General features: G+C 60.9%; 2 protein-coding genes across 2 annotated transcripts; one reads left to right on the forward strand and one right to left on the reverse strand.

Annotated features, from left to right (window-relative positions):
- Nucleotides 1-1164: 1164 nt before the first annotated feature.
- NUBP2 (NUBP iron-sulfur cluster assembly factor 2, cytosolic) lies at nt 1165-4285 on the forward strand. Its single transcript, XM_010119884.2, has 6 exons — nt 1165-1319; nt 2007-2205; nt 2528-2682; nt 2810-2920; nt 3225-3294; nt 3770-4285. The coding sequence occupies exons 2-6, from the start codon at nt 2052-2054 to the stop codon at nt 3913-3915; spliced, it is 636 nt and encodes a 211-aa protein (XP_010118186.2). The 5' UTR covers nt 1165-1319; nt 2007-2051; the 3' UTR covers nt 3916-4285.
- A 1253-nt stretch (nt 4286-5538) lies between these two features.
- IGFALS (insulin like growth factor binding protein acid labile subunit) lies at nt 5539-8421 on the reverse strand. Its single transcript, XM_086760212.1, has 2 exons — nt 8393-8421; nt 5539-7938 (listed from the first exon to the last, which is right to left on the reverse strand). Exons 1-2 carry the CDS (start codon nt 8406-8408, stop codon nt 6125-6127), a joined length of 1830 nt encoding a protein of 609 aa, XP_086616338.1. The 5' UTR covers nt 8409-8421; the 3' UTR covers nt 5539-6124.
- Nucleotides 8422-13560: the final 5139 nt, after the last annotated feature.

A 13560-nucleotide genomic window follows, 5' to 3' on the forward strand; every position in this document is an offset into this window, starting at 1 on the left:
GCCGGCGGAAGGCGGAAGCGGGGGGTACCTGACGGCAACATGGAGGAGGCGGCAGCGGCAGCGGGTGAGCGGCGGTGGGGCCGCGGCCGGGCCGTTCCCCGAGGCCGCAACCGGTCTTCCGTGGGGTGGGGGGATCCCGAGGTGGCCGGGCCTGGTGGGGAGCCGCAGCTCCCCTCGCGGGAGACGTCCCGTCCGCGGTGACCGGGCCTGGCAGGGGTCCGGGCCCGGCTTCCGGGGGGTCTCGGGGTGACCGGGCCCGGCCCCTGGCGAGGGGCGCTCCGCGGTGCTCGGGCCGAGGCGGCGGGGCCCGGTTACCGGGGGGTGGCGCTGGAGGCCCGGGCCTGGCTACCAGCGTCACCGGGCCGGATTCCCGGGAACTTCTCGCTGCGGGGCTCCCGCTCCCCGGCCCCCCTTCTGCCCCCCGCTGCCCGTGACCGGCCGTTACCGTCGGTGGAGGTGCGGATGAGGTCCGCCATGGTGCGGGCGTTCTCCATGCCGCCGGTGCCGGTCCCGGTGTGGTGGCGGAGCGGCGCGGGGGCAGGTCGGACCGGGCGCGGTGAGTCAGTGGCCGGCAGTGACGGAGCGCCCGGGAACGTGGGTCCGGGCGGGGGCGGCGGCGTTTGCTCGGCTGCAGCCCGGGCGCCCGCTCCCAGTCCCCGCCAGCTGCGGAGCCCCGGGCAGGGCAGCCGGCCCTGGGCGTTCCCAGCCCCGCGTTGGTGCGATGCGGTGGCTGAGCCCGAAGCGCAGGCCTGAGCGGCGCCGACAACGCAGCAAGGGATGGCGCGAAGGCGGGAGAGGAGCGTGGGGCTGCGGGGACGCGACTGGTGTGGCGCGGAGGAAGGAAGCGCCAAGGGCTTGACCTCACTGACGGCCTCCCCGCTGTTCCCAGAGAGGGCTCGGGCCAAACCTGGCGAGGCCCTGTGGGTGTTCGTTGCTGCTTAGGTCGTCAGGACAAAGCTTTTGCTGCCCACAGAGTGCTTACTGCCGTTGCTCATTGTCCCTTTTCTGGTGGCAAAAGGGCTGTGGCACGTCCACCTCTTCTTCCCCCTCTCTCTTACGCTTAAACCAGCCTTGCTGGAGCAGCGGCAGCCACCCTCACCCTCAGCGGAGACATGTGTCTCTGCACTGCTGCAGAGAGACTCTGATGCCTCGTTACTGCTCTCGTTAGAGACACTGATGCCTCGTTATCGTTCCTCCCAGAGAGAAGCAACCTGGCCGGGGTGCGGCACATCCTGCTGGTGCTCTCCGGGAAGGGCGGCGTGGGGAAGAGCACCATCTCCACTGAGCTCGCTCTGTCGCTGCGGCACTCGGGGAAGAAGGTGAGCGAGGGTCTGTGGGAGGCTGAGCTCTTCTGCTTCCCAGCCTCCAGCTGGGCTGGGTCTGCTCACCCTCTGCACGTATGCGTCCTGTGCAGGCAACGCGTAGCTCCTCTGCACTGTCTGTAATAGCAGCTCAAGCGTTTCTCTTTTTTTCTCTGCCCGCTTGATCCGGCGCAAGGGATTGCAGTTCGCTTCCCCTTCATCCAAGAGACTGAAATTATCTGAGGTTTGTTGTCGGTTTTGAAGCCAAGGCCCTGAGAAATTACTTTGGTTTGTGGTGTAACACGCGTTCCCTTTGTGGAGCGAAGTGGGTGAGCTGAAGGACGGTGTTACGATGGGGACAAAGCGGAGCTGTGTGGACGCGAGAGGCTGAATTCCCCAATGAATTTTTTAAAGGCTCTGTGGAGCCAGTGCCACGTGGATCCTGGCATAAAGGTCTCCCTAAAATGCCTGGAAATACCAGGGAGATGCTCCTGGGAAAGAAGGAGAGCAGGAAGGCAGTCAAACTTTAAAGCCGTTCTTTGAAACTGTGTTTCAAATCTGGCTGTTGAGCTACAGAGTCCTCGCTGTAAAGCGCTGCGAGCAGCTGAAAATCGGATGCTGCCTCCCCCGCCCAGGGGAGGAGCGCGGCCGGGTGCTGCTGCTGTGCTCAGCCCTGCCTGAAGGGCTCTGCCTCGTCACCCGCAGGTGGGGATCCTGGACGTGGACCTGTGCGGCCCCAGCATACCCCGCATGTTGGGGGCGCAGGACAGCGACGTGCACCAGTGTGACAGCGGCTGGGTCCCCGTCTTTGTGGACCAAGGCAAGAGCATCTCACTCATGTCCATCGGCTTCCTGCTGGAGAAGCCGGACGATGCCGTGGTGTGGAGAGGACCCAAGAAAAACGGTACGGTGCATTTTGGCTGTTGGGGGGCGCCTTCCAGTGTGAGGAACCTTCTGTGAAACCCTCCTGGAGGTGGTGTTTGCTCCTGCTGGGGGCTAGGCTTTTCGGGGCAGGTCTGTGGAGCTGTGGACCTGATCTGGGTTCAGATCACTCAGGCTGGGGGGGGAATGCAGCACATGCTGTGCTGATAGATAGCCCTGCTGTCTCTCCTTGTCACCCTGGGTGCCTCCTGACACCCGCCATGCCTGGCCCACAGCTCTCAGGGCACCGGCTGAAACCTGTTGGTTTTGGTTTTTTTTTTTTCCTGCCCCTTTTATTTCCATAGCTTTGATCAAACAATTTGTTGCTGACGTGGCCTGGGGGGACCTGGACTTCCTCATCGTGGACACGCCGCCAGGCACGTCGGATGAGCACATCTCCACGGTGGAGGCTTTGCGGCCCTACAAGCCGCTTGGAGCAATCCTGGTCACGACGCCTCAGGTAGGGCAGCTGGCCGGGGCTGAACTGGAGTTCCTGGGTGAGCTTCTGCCTCCAGGCGTGGTTTGGGAGGGCGAACGTGCGCCAGGACAGCCAGACACCCCCAACCTCCGCTGTTCCTCCCCCGCAGGCTGTGTCTGTGGGAGATGTGAGGCGCGAGCTGACGTTCTGTAAGAAGACGGGCTTACGAGTCCTCGGCATCGTGGAGAACATGAGTGGCTTTGTCTGCCCGCACTGCTCGGTGAGTTGATTGTGGCCTCCGGGCTGTTGTGGGTTCTCATTCCTGATGGGATAATGTAGGAGGTGGTGCCTGGGCTGGAAAATTGGCAAATGCCACAAGAACGATGCTGCGAGCTGGGGAAACCGTGTCAGCTTCGGAAGAAGCCACAGGCTCTGCTTTCCCAAAGAGCTGGGGAAGGGCAGGGGTGAAGGCGGTGCCCTGAGGCTGGGAGGCGGAGGGCAGCTGGCTCTGCTCTCGAGCTGGCAGCGCCTGCCCTGTTGCGCAGAGCCCTGGGGTTTATGACTCACTGTTTTTCCTCCTTCAGGAGTGCACAAACATCTTTTCCAAAGGAGGAGGTGAGCAGCTGGCCAAGCACGCTGGGGTCCCCTTCCTAGGTGAGTGGCCTCCTGAGCAGAGCTTTCCGTGGTCAGCAGTGATATCGCTGTGGGAATGCTGGAGCGGAGGGATGCAGTGTCACAGGGATGGGCGGCCTGGGCTCCCCGTGAGCCCCTGGTGCCCGGTAAGGGGTGAGGTGTGGTTCTTGCTTTGCTTCTCTGCCACCCAAACCGCTCAGAGCGGGCAGGGGAGTGATGATCAGCAGCCTGCTCTGGGAAGCTCAGGAACTGGGGCCGAGGGCTGAACCCCTTGGGTTGACAGGGTGGGAGAAGTGTCTGTCCTGAAGTGCTGTGGTGGAGTCTTGGACCCTGGGGGAGGAGTTGCTGGTGAGCAGTAGCTGGAGAGCTCAGTGAGGCTGGTGGCTGCTCTTTCCTACCACTTCCCCTGGAGATGGCTCTGGCAGGGTGTTTCTTTAATCCTCATTCCAGGCTTTTGCTGTACAATGAGTGAGCAGTCACTCTCCCTGTTCCACAGGTTGTGTTCCCCTGGACCCCCAGCTCAGTCAGAGCTTGGAGGAAGGCAGAGATTTCATCCAAGAGTTTCCCAAGAGTTCTGCCTTCCCTGCCTTGACTCGCATCGCCCAGCAGATCCTGGACAGTACGTCGCAGCCAAGCTCCTGAGGAGGGTACGGAGCTGGACTCTTGCCGGCTGAGCCGATAGCGCTGGCGGGGAAGGGATGCACAAACTGTTTGGCGATAAAACCGTCTCAGTGGAGGGTGATGGAGGGAGGGGGGAGCGTGGCATTGGTGCTGTTCGGTGATCCAAAAAGGGAAGCACTGCTCCGTCCCCCCGGATCCGAAGAGACCCTGCATGGGCGCTCCTACGCCTGCTGCTTCCCTTCTCAGCGTGGGAGCGCTCTGCCCGGACCGCACAGCTGTTCCCAGCCCCGCGCCTGCAGCGCCTTCCTCTGCAGCCAGCTGTTGCGGAGGTGCTCGGGGAGCTCTAGCTTGCGTCCGCGGCGTCTCGTACACCGCGGTGCTTCCGTGATCACCCAGTGGCCAACGCCGCCGACTGTTCTTCCCTCACTGAACCCATGCGACACTGGTCATCTGCATCGTGGCTCCGCGTGCTGCTGCCTTCTCCTTCCGCTTTTTCTCGCGTGACAGATGATATGATACGTGGTTCGGTGGCTGGGTGCCGTGGTGTGGACCCAAGCCAGGCCACCTCGCGCTGACAGCTCGCTTCACCGGTTCCTGGTGGGCCATTTTGCGTGAGAAAATGTCTTTAGGAGATCTGCCACCCATCTGAGGTCTGCGTGCTGCCGTGCGGGAAACGAGGCCTTTCTGGTCTGCTGGGGGCTGTGGTGACTCAGGAATATTTTTAAAAGGTTCCAGACAGTAAATGCCTTTTCTTAAAATCCAAGGCTGACTTGCAATTTTTTAGCTGTGAGTCCTGGTATCGTGAGCACTTCATGTACATCTAGGTCTTTCCTGCTTTTCCCCAGTTCCCGTGCTGGGGTTCAGCCAAATCTTCCCTCCTTCCACACCAGCTCCCAGATCCAGCCAGTCCCTTGTCTCACGGAAAGCTGGCCCTGGCTCTCCTCTGCAGGATGCTTTGCGGCTGTTCCCCACGCCCCTGCCGCATGTGGAGCTTCTCGTGTTCCTGGATAGCTCCTGCCTCCTTGCTCGGTGCCCTTGGATCTCCTTCCGTAGCCCCAGAGCTGCTGTTCCCGTGGGATCTGCCCTCTCGCAGGCTCGAGTTAAGCTAGGGAAGCAAACGGCCGGTGGTGTCCTTGCGTCTTATCTCTCTCCTGGACTCTGAGCCCCTGCTCCCTGGGTCCTCTCTCCATGCTCGGGACTCTTGCAATGCTCTTTTGGGGAGGCAGGGGGAAATCTCGGATTGAAGCCGGCAGCCGTGGTTTGGAGGAGAGCAGGAGGAGCATCTGCTCCTGCTCATGCTGCGCCTGCAGCGAGGACTCGCACCTGACCAGGTTTTTTTCTCCCATGTGCAACTTTCCTGGAAAATTGGGTTTGACCTTTGGTCACTTATCTGGGATTTGGAGAGCCGGGCAGCGGGGCTGGAGCCTGACTGGGCCGTTGGCTTCTGTGGGGTGGCCGGGACCTCTCGCTCCCCCTGGGCACATGCCGCCCATCCGGGGCTCGCAGAAAACTTGCTGCGAACTTCTCCAGCGCCCCGGGGAGCCTGTGCTCCTCGCCCTGCCTCTACAAACCCCAAGGGGCTCTGATAAGAAACCTTGGCCGGGTGTGGCACGTGCTTTGGAAAAAACATACTTACAAGATGTGTTGCGATAGCTCCAAAGGTTTATTTGTCTGCTATGATTTATCAGGGGGTGACGCGGGCGGCTTTCTGCGCCCTGCCTACGCCCGCAAGTGCGAGGAAACGATTAAAGCAAGTCATCTGCCCCCTTCCCTAAACCTACTGGGGGGCTTTTGGGATTTCTTGGCTGCTCCGTGGCAGGAAGATGCTTTACTTTGTCCCGGTGAGGAGTCCTGGCCCCGGTGGGGATGCCCCTCACCGTAGGGAGGGCTCCGGGCTGAGGGTGCAGCTTTTCCCCCATCCTGGAGGCTCAGAGATGCTCGTGCTCCCGCCGGGAGCCGGGAACGACGGCGCTGACGCAGGGGCTGCTATTTAAATATGGAAGGACTGAAATATTTCAGTTTGGAGCCTGAGGAGCCGGTGCCCGTCCAACATCACGCGAGCGCGGCTCTCCTTGCTGAGGCGGCACCAAGACGGGCAGCTGGAGGTGGTGGTGGTGGCAAAGCTGGGTGAACCTGGGGCGGCCACGGAGCCAGGGCTCCTGCTGCCACCATGGGGAGCCCGGGCCAGGGCCGGGGCGGCGGCGTGTCCTCTGGGAAGGGCCAGCGCACCTCAGCAGTGAGCAAAGCTGTCCTCGGTGGTGTCACGGAGGTCCAGGCCCGCCATGGCAGGGGGGTGGAGGCAGGTGAGGTTGTTGTAGGTGTAGACGGGGATGTGGGTATCGTCCCCCTCGGCCACCGACTGCACGAAGCGCGGGACCACCACCGGGTGCTGCAGGGAGAAGTCCCGCAAGCCCTTCAGGGAGCAGTTGCAGTGCCAGTTGTTGCCCCCCAACCAGAGCTGCTCCAGGGCGAAGGAGGCGCAGAGGAATCCCACCGAGAAGGTCTCCAGTGAGTTGTTCCTCAGGCTGAGGTACCGCAGGTTGGCCAGGGGGGAGATGACTGTGTTGTCCAGTGTCTCCAGCTGGTTGTGGGAGAGGTCAAGCCAGAAAAGTCTCTGGAGCGGGCTGAAGGTGTCCTGGGAGATCTCCGTGAGCTGGTTGGAGGAGAGGAAGAGGTACTCCAGGTTGCTCAGACCCACAAAGAGCTGGGGCGAGAGATGGCTCAGCCTGTTGTGCTTCAGGTCGAGCTCCAGGAGCTCGTGCAGTTCGCTGAAGCTTTGTTCTTCGATGACGGAGATGGCGTTGTGCTGCAGGAAGAGCCGCCGCAGGCTGGAGAGGCTGGAGAAGGTGTTGGCTTGGATCCTGCTGAGGCAGCTGTTTTCCAGGTGGAGGCTGTGCAACTTGGTAACCCCCTTGAAGACGTAGTCAGGGAGGACCTTGATGCAGTTTGCAGACAAGTACATCACTGCCACGTTGTGCAGCCCCAGGAATGCCCCAACTCTGATCTCTTGTAGCTGGTTGTTGTTGAGGCTGAGGACCTCCAGCTGGCCCAGCCCATTGAAGGTCCTTTCCGCCAGGCTCCGGATCCTGTTGTGCCCCAGCTGCAGCTCCTCCAGGAACTGGAGGTCTTCGAAAGTCCTGGGCCTTAGGCTGATGATGGAGTTGGTGGACAAGCGTAAGACGTGCAGGCTCAGGAGGCCCAGAAACGTGTCCTCAAACAGCGAGACGAGCCGATTGTGGGAGAGATCCAGCCACCGGAGGGACTTCATGCCCATGAAGGCACGGGGCGCGATGGCGTTGATCTGGTTGTGGTTCAGGTACAGCTTCTGTAGCTTCTGCAGCTTGACAAAGATGTTGATCTTGATGCCCTTGAGCGCGTTCCCGCTCAGGTCCAGCTCCTTCAGCTCGGTAAGGCTGCAGAAGAGCTGGTGCTGGAGGTAGGGGAGCTTGTTCCCGGCCAGGATCAGCTCCCTCAAGTTGGGCAAGTCATGGAAGACCTTGTCGGGCAGGACCACGAGCGAGTTCCAGCCCAGGTTCAGATACCAGAGGTTGGAGAGCCCAGCAAACAGCCCTTCCTCCACCTTACTGAAGTAGTTGTTGTTGAGGCTGAGGGAGACGAGGTTCTGGGTGTGCAGGAAGGTGTGGGGAGCCAAGTGCTTGAGGCAGTTGCGTTCGAGGTGGAGGTGGTAGAGGTTCCGCAGCCCATGGAAGGCGTGCTGTTCCACGGCGACCAGCTGGCTGCTCTGCAGGTCCAGAAAGTCCAGCGCCGAGAGGTTCCTGAAGGCAGCGTCCGGCAGCAGGGTGAAGTTATTGCCGTCCAGCCAAAGGGCTTTGGCGTTGGGGGGGACGTCCTCGGGCAGGCGCGTCAGGTTGCGGGCGCTGCAGAAGACGTTGAGCTCCTCGCTGTAGTCATCCAAGCTGCAGGCACAAGGGCTGGGGCAGCGTGGGGGGTCTGTGTCCCCCTGCTCCTTTGGGCTGTCTCCCCCCGGGGGCTGGGAGGCGGTGGCCAGCAGCAGGGCCAGGGGGAGCAGGAGGGTGACGCCTGCTGCGGGGCAGGGAGGAAAGGGGATTCCATCAGCGTAGGGTGATGGCTGCCCTAGGAGACACCCCAGGACCCCCCCCCAGGACCCCTCGTCTTGCTGTGGGGTCAGTCCCAAACCATCGCACGCACTGGGCAGCTGCAGGAGGTTTTGGAGGCTGGGTCTGCCCTGGGGAGGGGGCAGGGGTTCATCCCCCAACTCCCACCGCAGCTCAGACCCCTTGGGCCTGTGGACCTCTGAAATTCCTCCCTCTCTACTCCCTTCCCCTCGGGAGAGGCCAGCAGCGACTCTGCTGGACCTGTCTCCTTCCTCCTCAGCCGTCCCCCGTTAATCTGCTCCCTCGGAGCTGAGAGGTCTCTCCAGCCCCTGTCCAGGTTTGTGGGTGCCTGCAAGCACCCCAGGCCCCACGGGAGCTCCCAAAATGCCTTTTGAGCAGCGGAGGGGGGAGAAAAGCCTTACCTTTGCCTGCGCTCATGGTGTCGGGCAGGGCAGCGCTCGCTCTCCGCTCTCCGGCCCCTTGCGCAGGGATGGAGCAACCACCTTGACGCCTGTCCAGCCGCCCGCCCGGTCAGGCTTAACCCCACCGCTGCTGGGATGGAAGGCGGGCTTGGTCCCCGGGACAGCGCGGCCGGGGCGAGCGTCAAACTGGGATGGAGTCCTCGTGTCTTCCCCCTGGTCTGTGACTGCCTTCGTGGCAGGAAGGCGATGCTCAGGGTGGTCCTGCTGGAGACGGCAGGCGGTGAGCGGGGAGGGATGGATGGAGCAGCCTCATGGGATGGAGATCCCCGTGCGGCAGCACTGACCCGAGGTGAGCCCTGGCAGGCGGAGCCGAAAAACACCCGCTGGGGCTTGCAGCACCCCTGGAAAGGGAGTTGGAGGTGGGGGGGTTACCCACGCCGGGAAACGGGCAGAAACGCCTGAGGTCTTGCGGTTGGAAAATGGGTTGGAAAAGGGGAAAAAGCTCCTTTCTGCGTGGCAGTAAAAGCCTCGGGGCTGGGAGCGCTGCTCGGCACTTCTGTGCCGTGGGGGAAGCAGAGAGCAAAGCCCGGGTCCCGCCGGCGAGGTGAGGGCTGTGAGGGTCCCCCGGCTCTCGGCTCCTGCGCCAGCCCCGCGTCCGGTGGGATGATGGTGGATGATGCTCTTTGCCTGGCAGCTCACCAAAGCCACACCGGGGAGGCTGGTGACCTCGTTCAGTGTCCCAGGTCGTTTCCCCACCGGTGTCCAACACAGCTTCTGCAGAATCTTTTACCAATTTCCAGGAAAGATAAATAAATAAATAGAATTTTTTTAAAAGCCACTTGTACCCAAGTGAGAGGAACCCCGTGGGCCAGAAGCTGCCAGATGGAAGAGGTGTAGGTTGCCCATGCCGACGTCCTGGTAGCCTTGTTCCTCCTTGAAGATGCACCAGGACAAGGCTGGCACCGCTCGCATCCACGCCTCCAGGAAGGGGCATCCCCCTCCGGTGCTGAAGCTCGTCCCAGCCCTGCTTCCACCCCGTGCTGGTCCATGAGGTGGACATGGAGTAGGGATGCTCTCCACCATGGGCTTCCCCCAGCTCTTCATCGCTTAACTCAGGTGGTTTTAGGCAACCTTCTCACCGGCCAAAGGACTGTGCCCGCGGGAAGAAGCATCGGAGCGAGCCAGCCAGGCTCCAGTTTTGAAACCCAACTTTCCCACAAGCGCTGTTCTCTCCCTTTCCTTTTGACCCCGTGCGGTGCTCTCCTCCCCCCTCTATTTTTAATCATCCCTTCTGGGAAATTATAGATCAGAAGGCAGAAATGAGAGATGGAGGCACACGCACCCGCTAATAGGCGCTAAGCACATATTGACACAAGGCGTAATCAATCTGGAAGCTAAAAAGAGCTGAACCAGCACGGGCCGGCCAGCCAAAACCCACAAAACCGCTTCGGGAAGTTGAAAGGAGCCCTGCCTGTGGCCGGGAGCGGGTTTATCCCTGGCAGGGGAAAATAGCAGACGAGCTGCAGAGGGAAAAGCAAAAAAGGTAAATGAGCAAATCCCTTCACAACGTGGCTGCGGTGCGGGGAAGAACGAGGCCCATCTCTGCCTTGAGGGCATCTCCTGCGACATGTCCCGCGTGGTTGGTCCCTCCAGCATCGCTGTGAGCCTGTCCTGTGTGCCAGGACCTTGCGCCTGCCCGGTGGACCGCAGCCACTGTGGGACCTCATTTTTGGGTCCCTACCGCGGGTGTCCTCCTCCCACCGTGGCCCCTGGCCGGCGTGGACCACCCCAACCGATCCTCCCGCGGTTTCAGCTCCGGCAGCTAATCTCCGCGGCCGGGACCAAAGTCTGAGTGGCCCCACCTGGTTGCCATGGAGAAGGCTGTAATGGTATTAGAGGAAAAGCAGCAAAATCATAAAAAAAAAAAAACTTTTAAACCTATTTAAGGAATCATTACCTTCCCCAGCAGCCCTCCCGTGCCTGCAGGTCCCTCCTCAGGGAGCTCCCCTCCCGTCCCTTCGTGTGGGTAAAAGCCACCAGCTGTCCCTGGCTCCCCGTTCTGTCCCAGCTGCTGGGCCTGGCCAAGCTGGGATGGGGGGACTGGTGCCAGTGGCCCTGCCAGGTCTGCCAGACCCCCCGGGTCCATCCCCCCTCCCCTGGGGCCAGTGGCCCAGGGCCAGCGCCAACCCAGCTTGAGCCCCGGGGAGAGGAGGGACGCGACACGGGTGGTGGTGTCACAGCTGAGGTGGGAAGTATTTTTAGCAAACCTTGCCAAATATTGTCCCCGTCTGGAGGAGAGCATCCCGCGTCGCCAGGGCAACTGGCGCTGCTGCTGCACATCCCAAACCAAAAATGTGCAAACCCCGACGCTGCCGCCCGAGAGAGCCGGGACGGGTGACGCTGGCATCCCAGAGCTTGTGCCGCTCTCCTGGGGACACCTTCCAGTGACGCCCTCCTGGCAGCATGGGCGCTCGCTGTCTGCCCACGGTTTTGGTCATTCCGGCCTCCATCTATCGCACGATGTCATTTTTCACTCAAAAAATCCCACGTCGCTCAAGTCGGGGACCTGGCAGCGGTGGCAAAAGGTCCCCATCAGCACCTCCGGCTCGTTCCCTGCCACCGCTGCGGCGTGTGGGGAGCTGGGAGAGGCGGACGACGCGCGGGTGGCTCTCGTGGACGCTAATTACCACGGCAGCGTTCCACGCGGCCACGCGAAACCGCGTCACCACCACCAGCCTGACCGGGCTGGTTGGGTCAGGACGAGGCCGGTTGACGCAGGCGAGGACGTCCCCAAGCCGTGACTCAGGGACGCCAGGGCCATCGCTGGAGGCACGGATGGGAAATGCCCCAAACCTTGAGTTTTGGGGGAAAGGGGGAGAGGTGGGGTGCAGGGGCAGCACAGCCGTGACCCCTCGCGCTGCCGGCTGCCAGGCTCCATCCTCAGCGCCGGGAGGTGCGGGGGGTGACAAACGGGACGCGGGAACCCACCGTCTCCCGCGCTGCACCGCGAGCAGCGTGCTCAGCGGGGCGAGGGACGGGATTGTCCCCCTCCGCTCTCAGGACGCCCCCTCCCCGCCCCGCAGCGCAGGCCCAGCTCCGGGGTCCCAGCGTGGGGCAGAGCTGTCGGAGCGGGGTCCGGAGCGACCGCGGGAACTGTCCCAGGGCTGGGAGCCCCTTGCCTGCGGAGAAAGGCTGGGAGGGTCGGGGTTGTTCGGCCCGGGGAAGACTTTCTTGCGGCCTTTCGGTGGAGAAAGGGGTTCGGAAGGGCGATGGAGGGGGCTTCTGAGCGGGGCCTGCAGTGGAGGGAAAAGAGGCAGCGGTTTTAAGCTGAAAAAGGCTGGATTTAGGCCGGACCTAAGGCGGGAAGGGGTGGCGGTGATGTCGCCCGTGGGTGCCCAGCGCTCAAGGCCCGGCTGGACACGGGGATGACGGGGGGGCGGCACGCCGCGGCCTCCCGCCGCCAGGGGGCGCTGCCGCCTCGCAACCCTACCCCGGAAGCGGCCGCGCCAGTTGCCATGGAAACGAGAGGCGGTGATGTCGGCCTAGGCCGCGGGCTCCGCAGCCGGTAGGCCTAGGCCGCAGCCCCGGGATCAGGCGCGGAGGCGGTGGGTGTTCCCTCCGTCCTCGCCCGAAGAGGGAAAGAAAAAGCTCAGTGTAGTGTGGAGTTAAGGAAATCCACACTTTCCTTTGGTTTTTGCGCTGGAGCGGTGATGGATATTTTGGGCTGCAAAGTCGCCTCTCTGCCCAATTTTTGCTATTTGTGGACAAAATTTGCTTTGTGTTTCCAAACCGAGAGAAAAGGGGTCACTGTCATGTCTGGTGCTGGCACGGCAGCTGCCACAACACTGGTTTGGCCTGGGTCTCCCCAGGAGCATCCATCACACTGTATACCGTAATTAATTAGTCTCATCTTGCCATCTGCCCGGTGAAACGGGCACCCCTCAGCTTTGTCGGCGTGCTGGGGTGGGATATTTCCCCGCCTGAATCGGGCATCCTGGGGCCGGGGCTGTCTGGGAGCGGGGCGCAGGGCTGCGGCTCGGTGCCAGCGTGCCCACCCGAGCCCCCCGGCGCCGTGGGCGGTGTGTGAATTCGGCTTTCTGCTCGGCAGTGGGTGTGAAGAGGCTGAATTCTCATCAGCTCTCCCATTACCTTAATAAAATCACTTCAGGTCTGTTAAGTTCTTCTGCAGAAAAATAAGGCATAATTGCATGTTTTGTTAGCTTCTCCTTCCCCTGAGCCCCAAAAGAGCTCATCCCCTGGGTCTCGCTTCCATGGCTGTTCCCACCATGTTCCCAGGCTACGGGATCTTCTCCGAGAGCCTGGACTGAGTGAGGAGCTGGGAAACTCTGCTCAGCACGAAGCTTCTGTTGGCATGGCTCCTCTCCCTCTTTCCTCCTCTTACCTTTGGCAGATACTAAGAAGTTATTCAGAGCTATAATCTTTTTGAACGTTATGTTGTCAAAGCTTTTCTTCTGCAGAGACAAGTTCTTACCTTAACTCACCCACTCAGCAGAAATAGCAGTGATAATAAGCCCAAAATGAGGAGATTAAGAACTGGCATTTATTTTACCCCATGGCTGCTCATCACCCTCGCCTTCCAGCGTTGTCCGCTGTGCCTTACACTCTCCATCACTCTTGCACTTACATCGGAGACTCTTTTAAAGTACTTTTAGCTTTCCACACACCTCAGAGTTGTCTTGTTGAGGCCTGGATGGTCACAGTTTGGAGTCATCAGCAGTGCATAAACCAGCAGAATCGAGATTTAGCACTGTTTGGGCTAGCCTGAGTTTGTTTCAATGCATGCTTTGCTTTAAAATTTATATTTTTCAGATGCAAAGTGATAAATTGCGGTAGGTCTTTTTTGTCACCAGCTGGAGCTCGCTCAGAGCTCAAAGATCCTGGTACCCTTTGGATGGCTCATTGACACAGGAGATACAAGGCCTGAGGAGATCAAGAGAAAATAGCCTGGGAATAAGTTGATAATAGATGCTACTGCTACAGGATGGTCTGGGAGCAGGTGGTTGGATTAATGGATTAATTAACAGGTTAATCAGATCTTAAATTCTCTAAAGATCCCTGCACTAGAGATGGAGGCCATCCCTATAGTGGCGTTTGGGGAATGGTCCACGATATAAATGGAGTGGTACCTCCTAGCTGGGAATATTGCT

The sequence above is a fragment of the Chlamydotis macqueenii genome, chromosome 15 (assembly GCF_036417535.1).
Source record: "Chlamydotis macqueenii isolate bChlMac1 chromosome 15, bChlMac1.mat, whole genome shotgun sequence".
Lineage (NCBI taxonomy): Eukaryota > Metazoa > Chordata > Aves > Otidiformes > Otididae > Chlamydotis > Chlamydotis macqueenii.

Excerpts from the sequence above, each read along its gene's own strand:
- NUBP2 (XM_010119884.2), top strand. The coding sequence starts at position 2,052 with ATGTTGGGGGCGCAGGACAGCGACGTGCACCAGTGTGACAGCGGCTGG. Across the intron at positions 2,206-2,527 it reads GAGAGGACCCAAGAAAAACG|CTTTGATCAAACAATTTGTT; the intron begins GTACGGTGCATT and ends TTATTTCCATAG. Across the intron at positions 2,683-2,809 it reads TCCTGGTCACGACGCCTCAG|GCTGTGTCTGTGGGAGATGT; the intron begins GTAGGGCAGCTG and ends CCTCCCCCGCAG.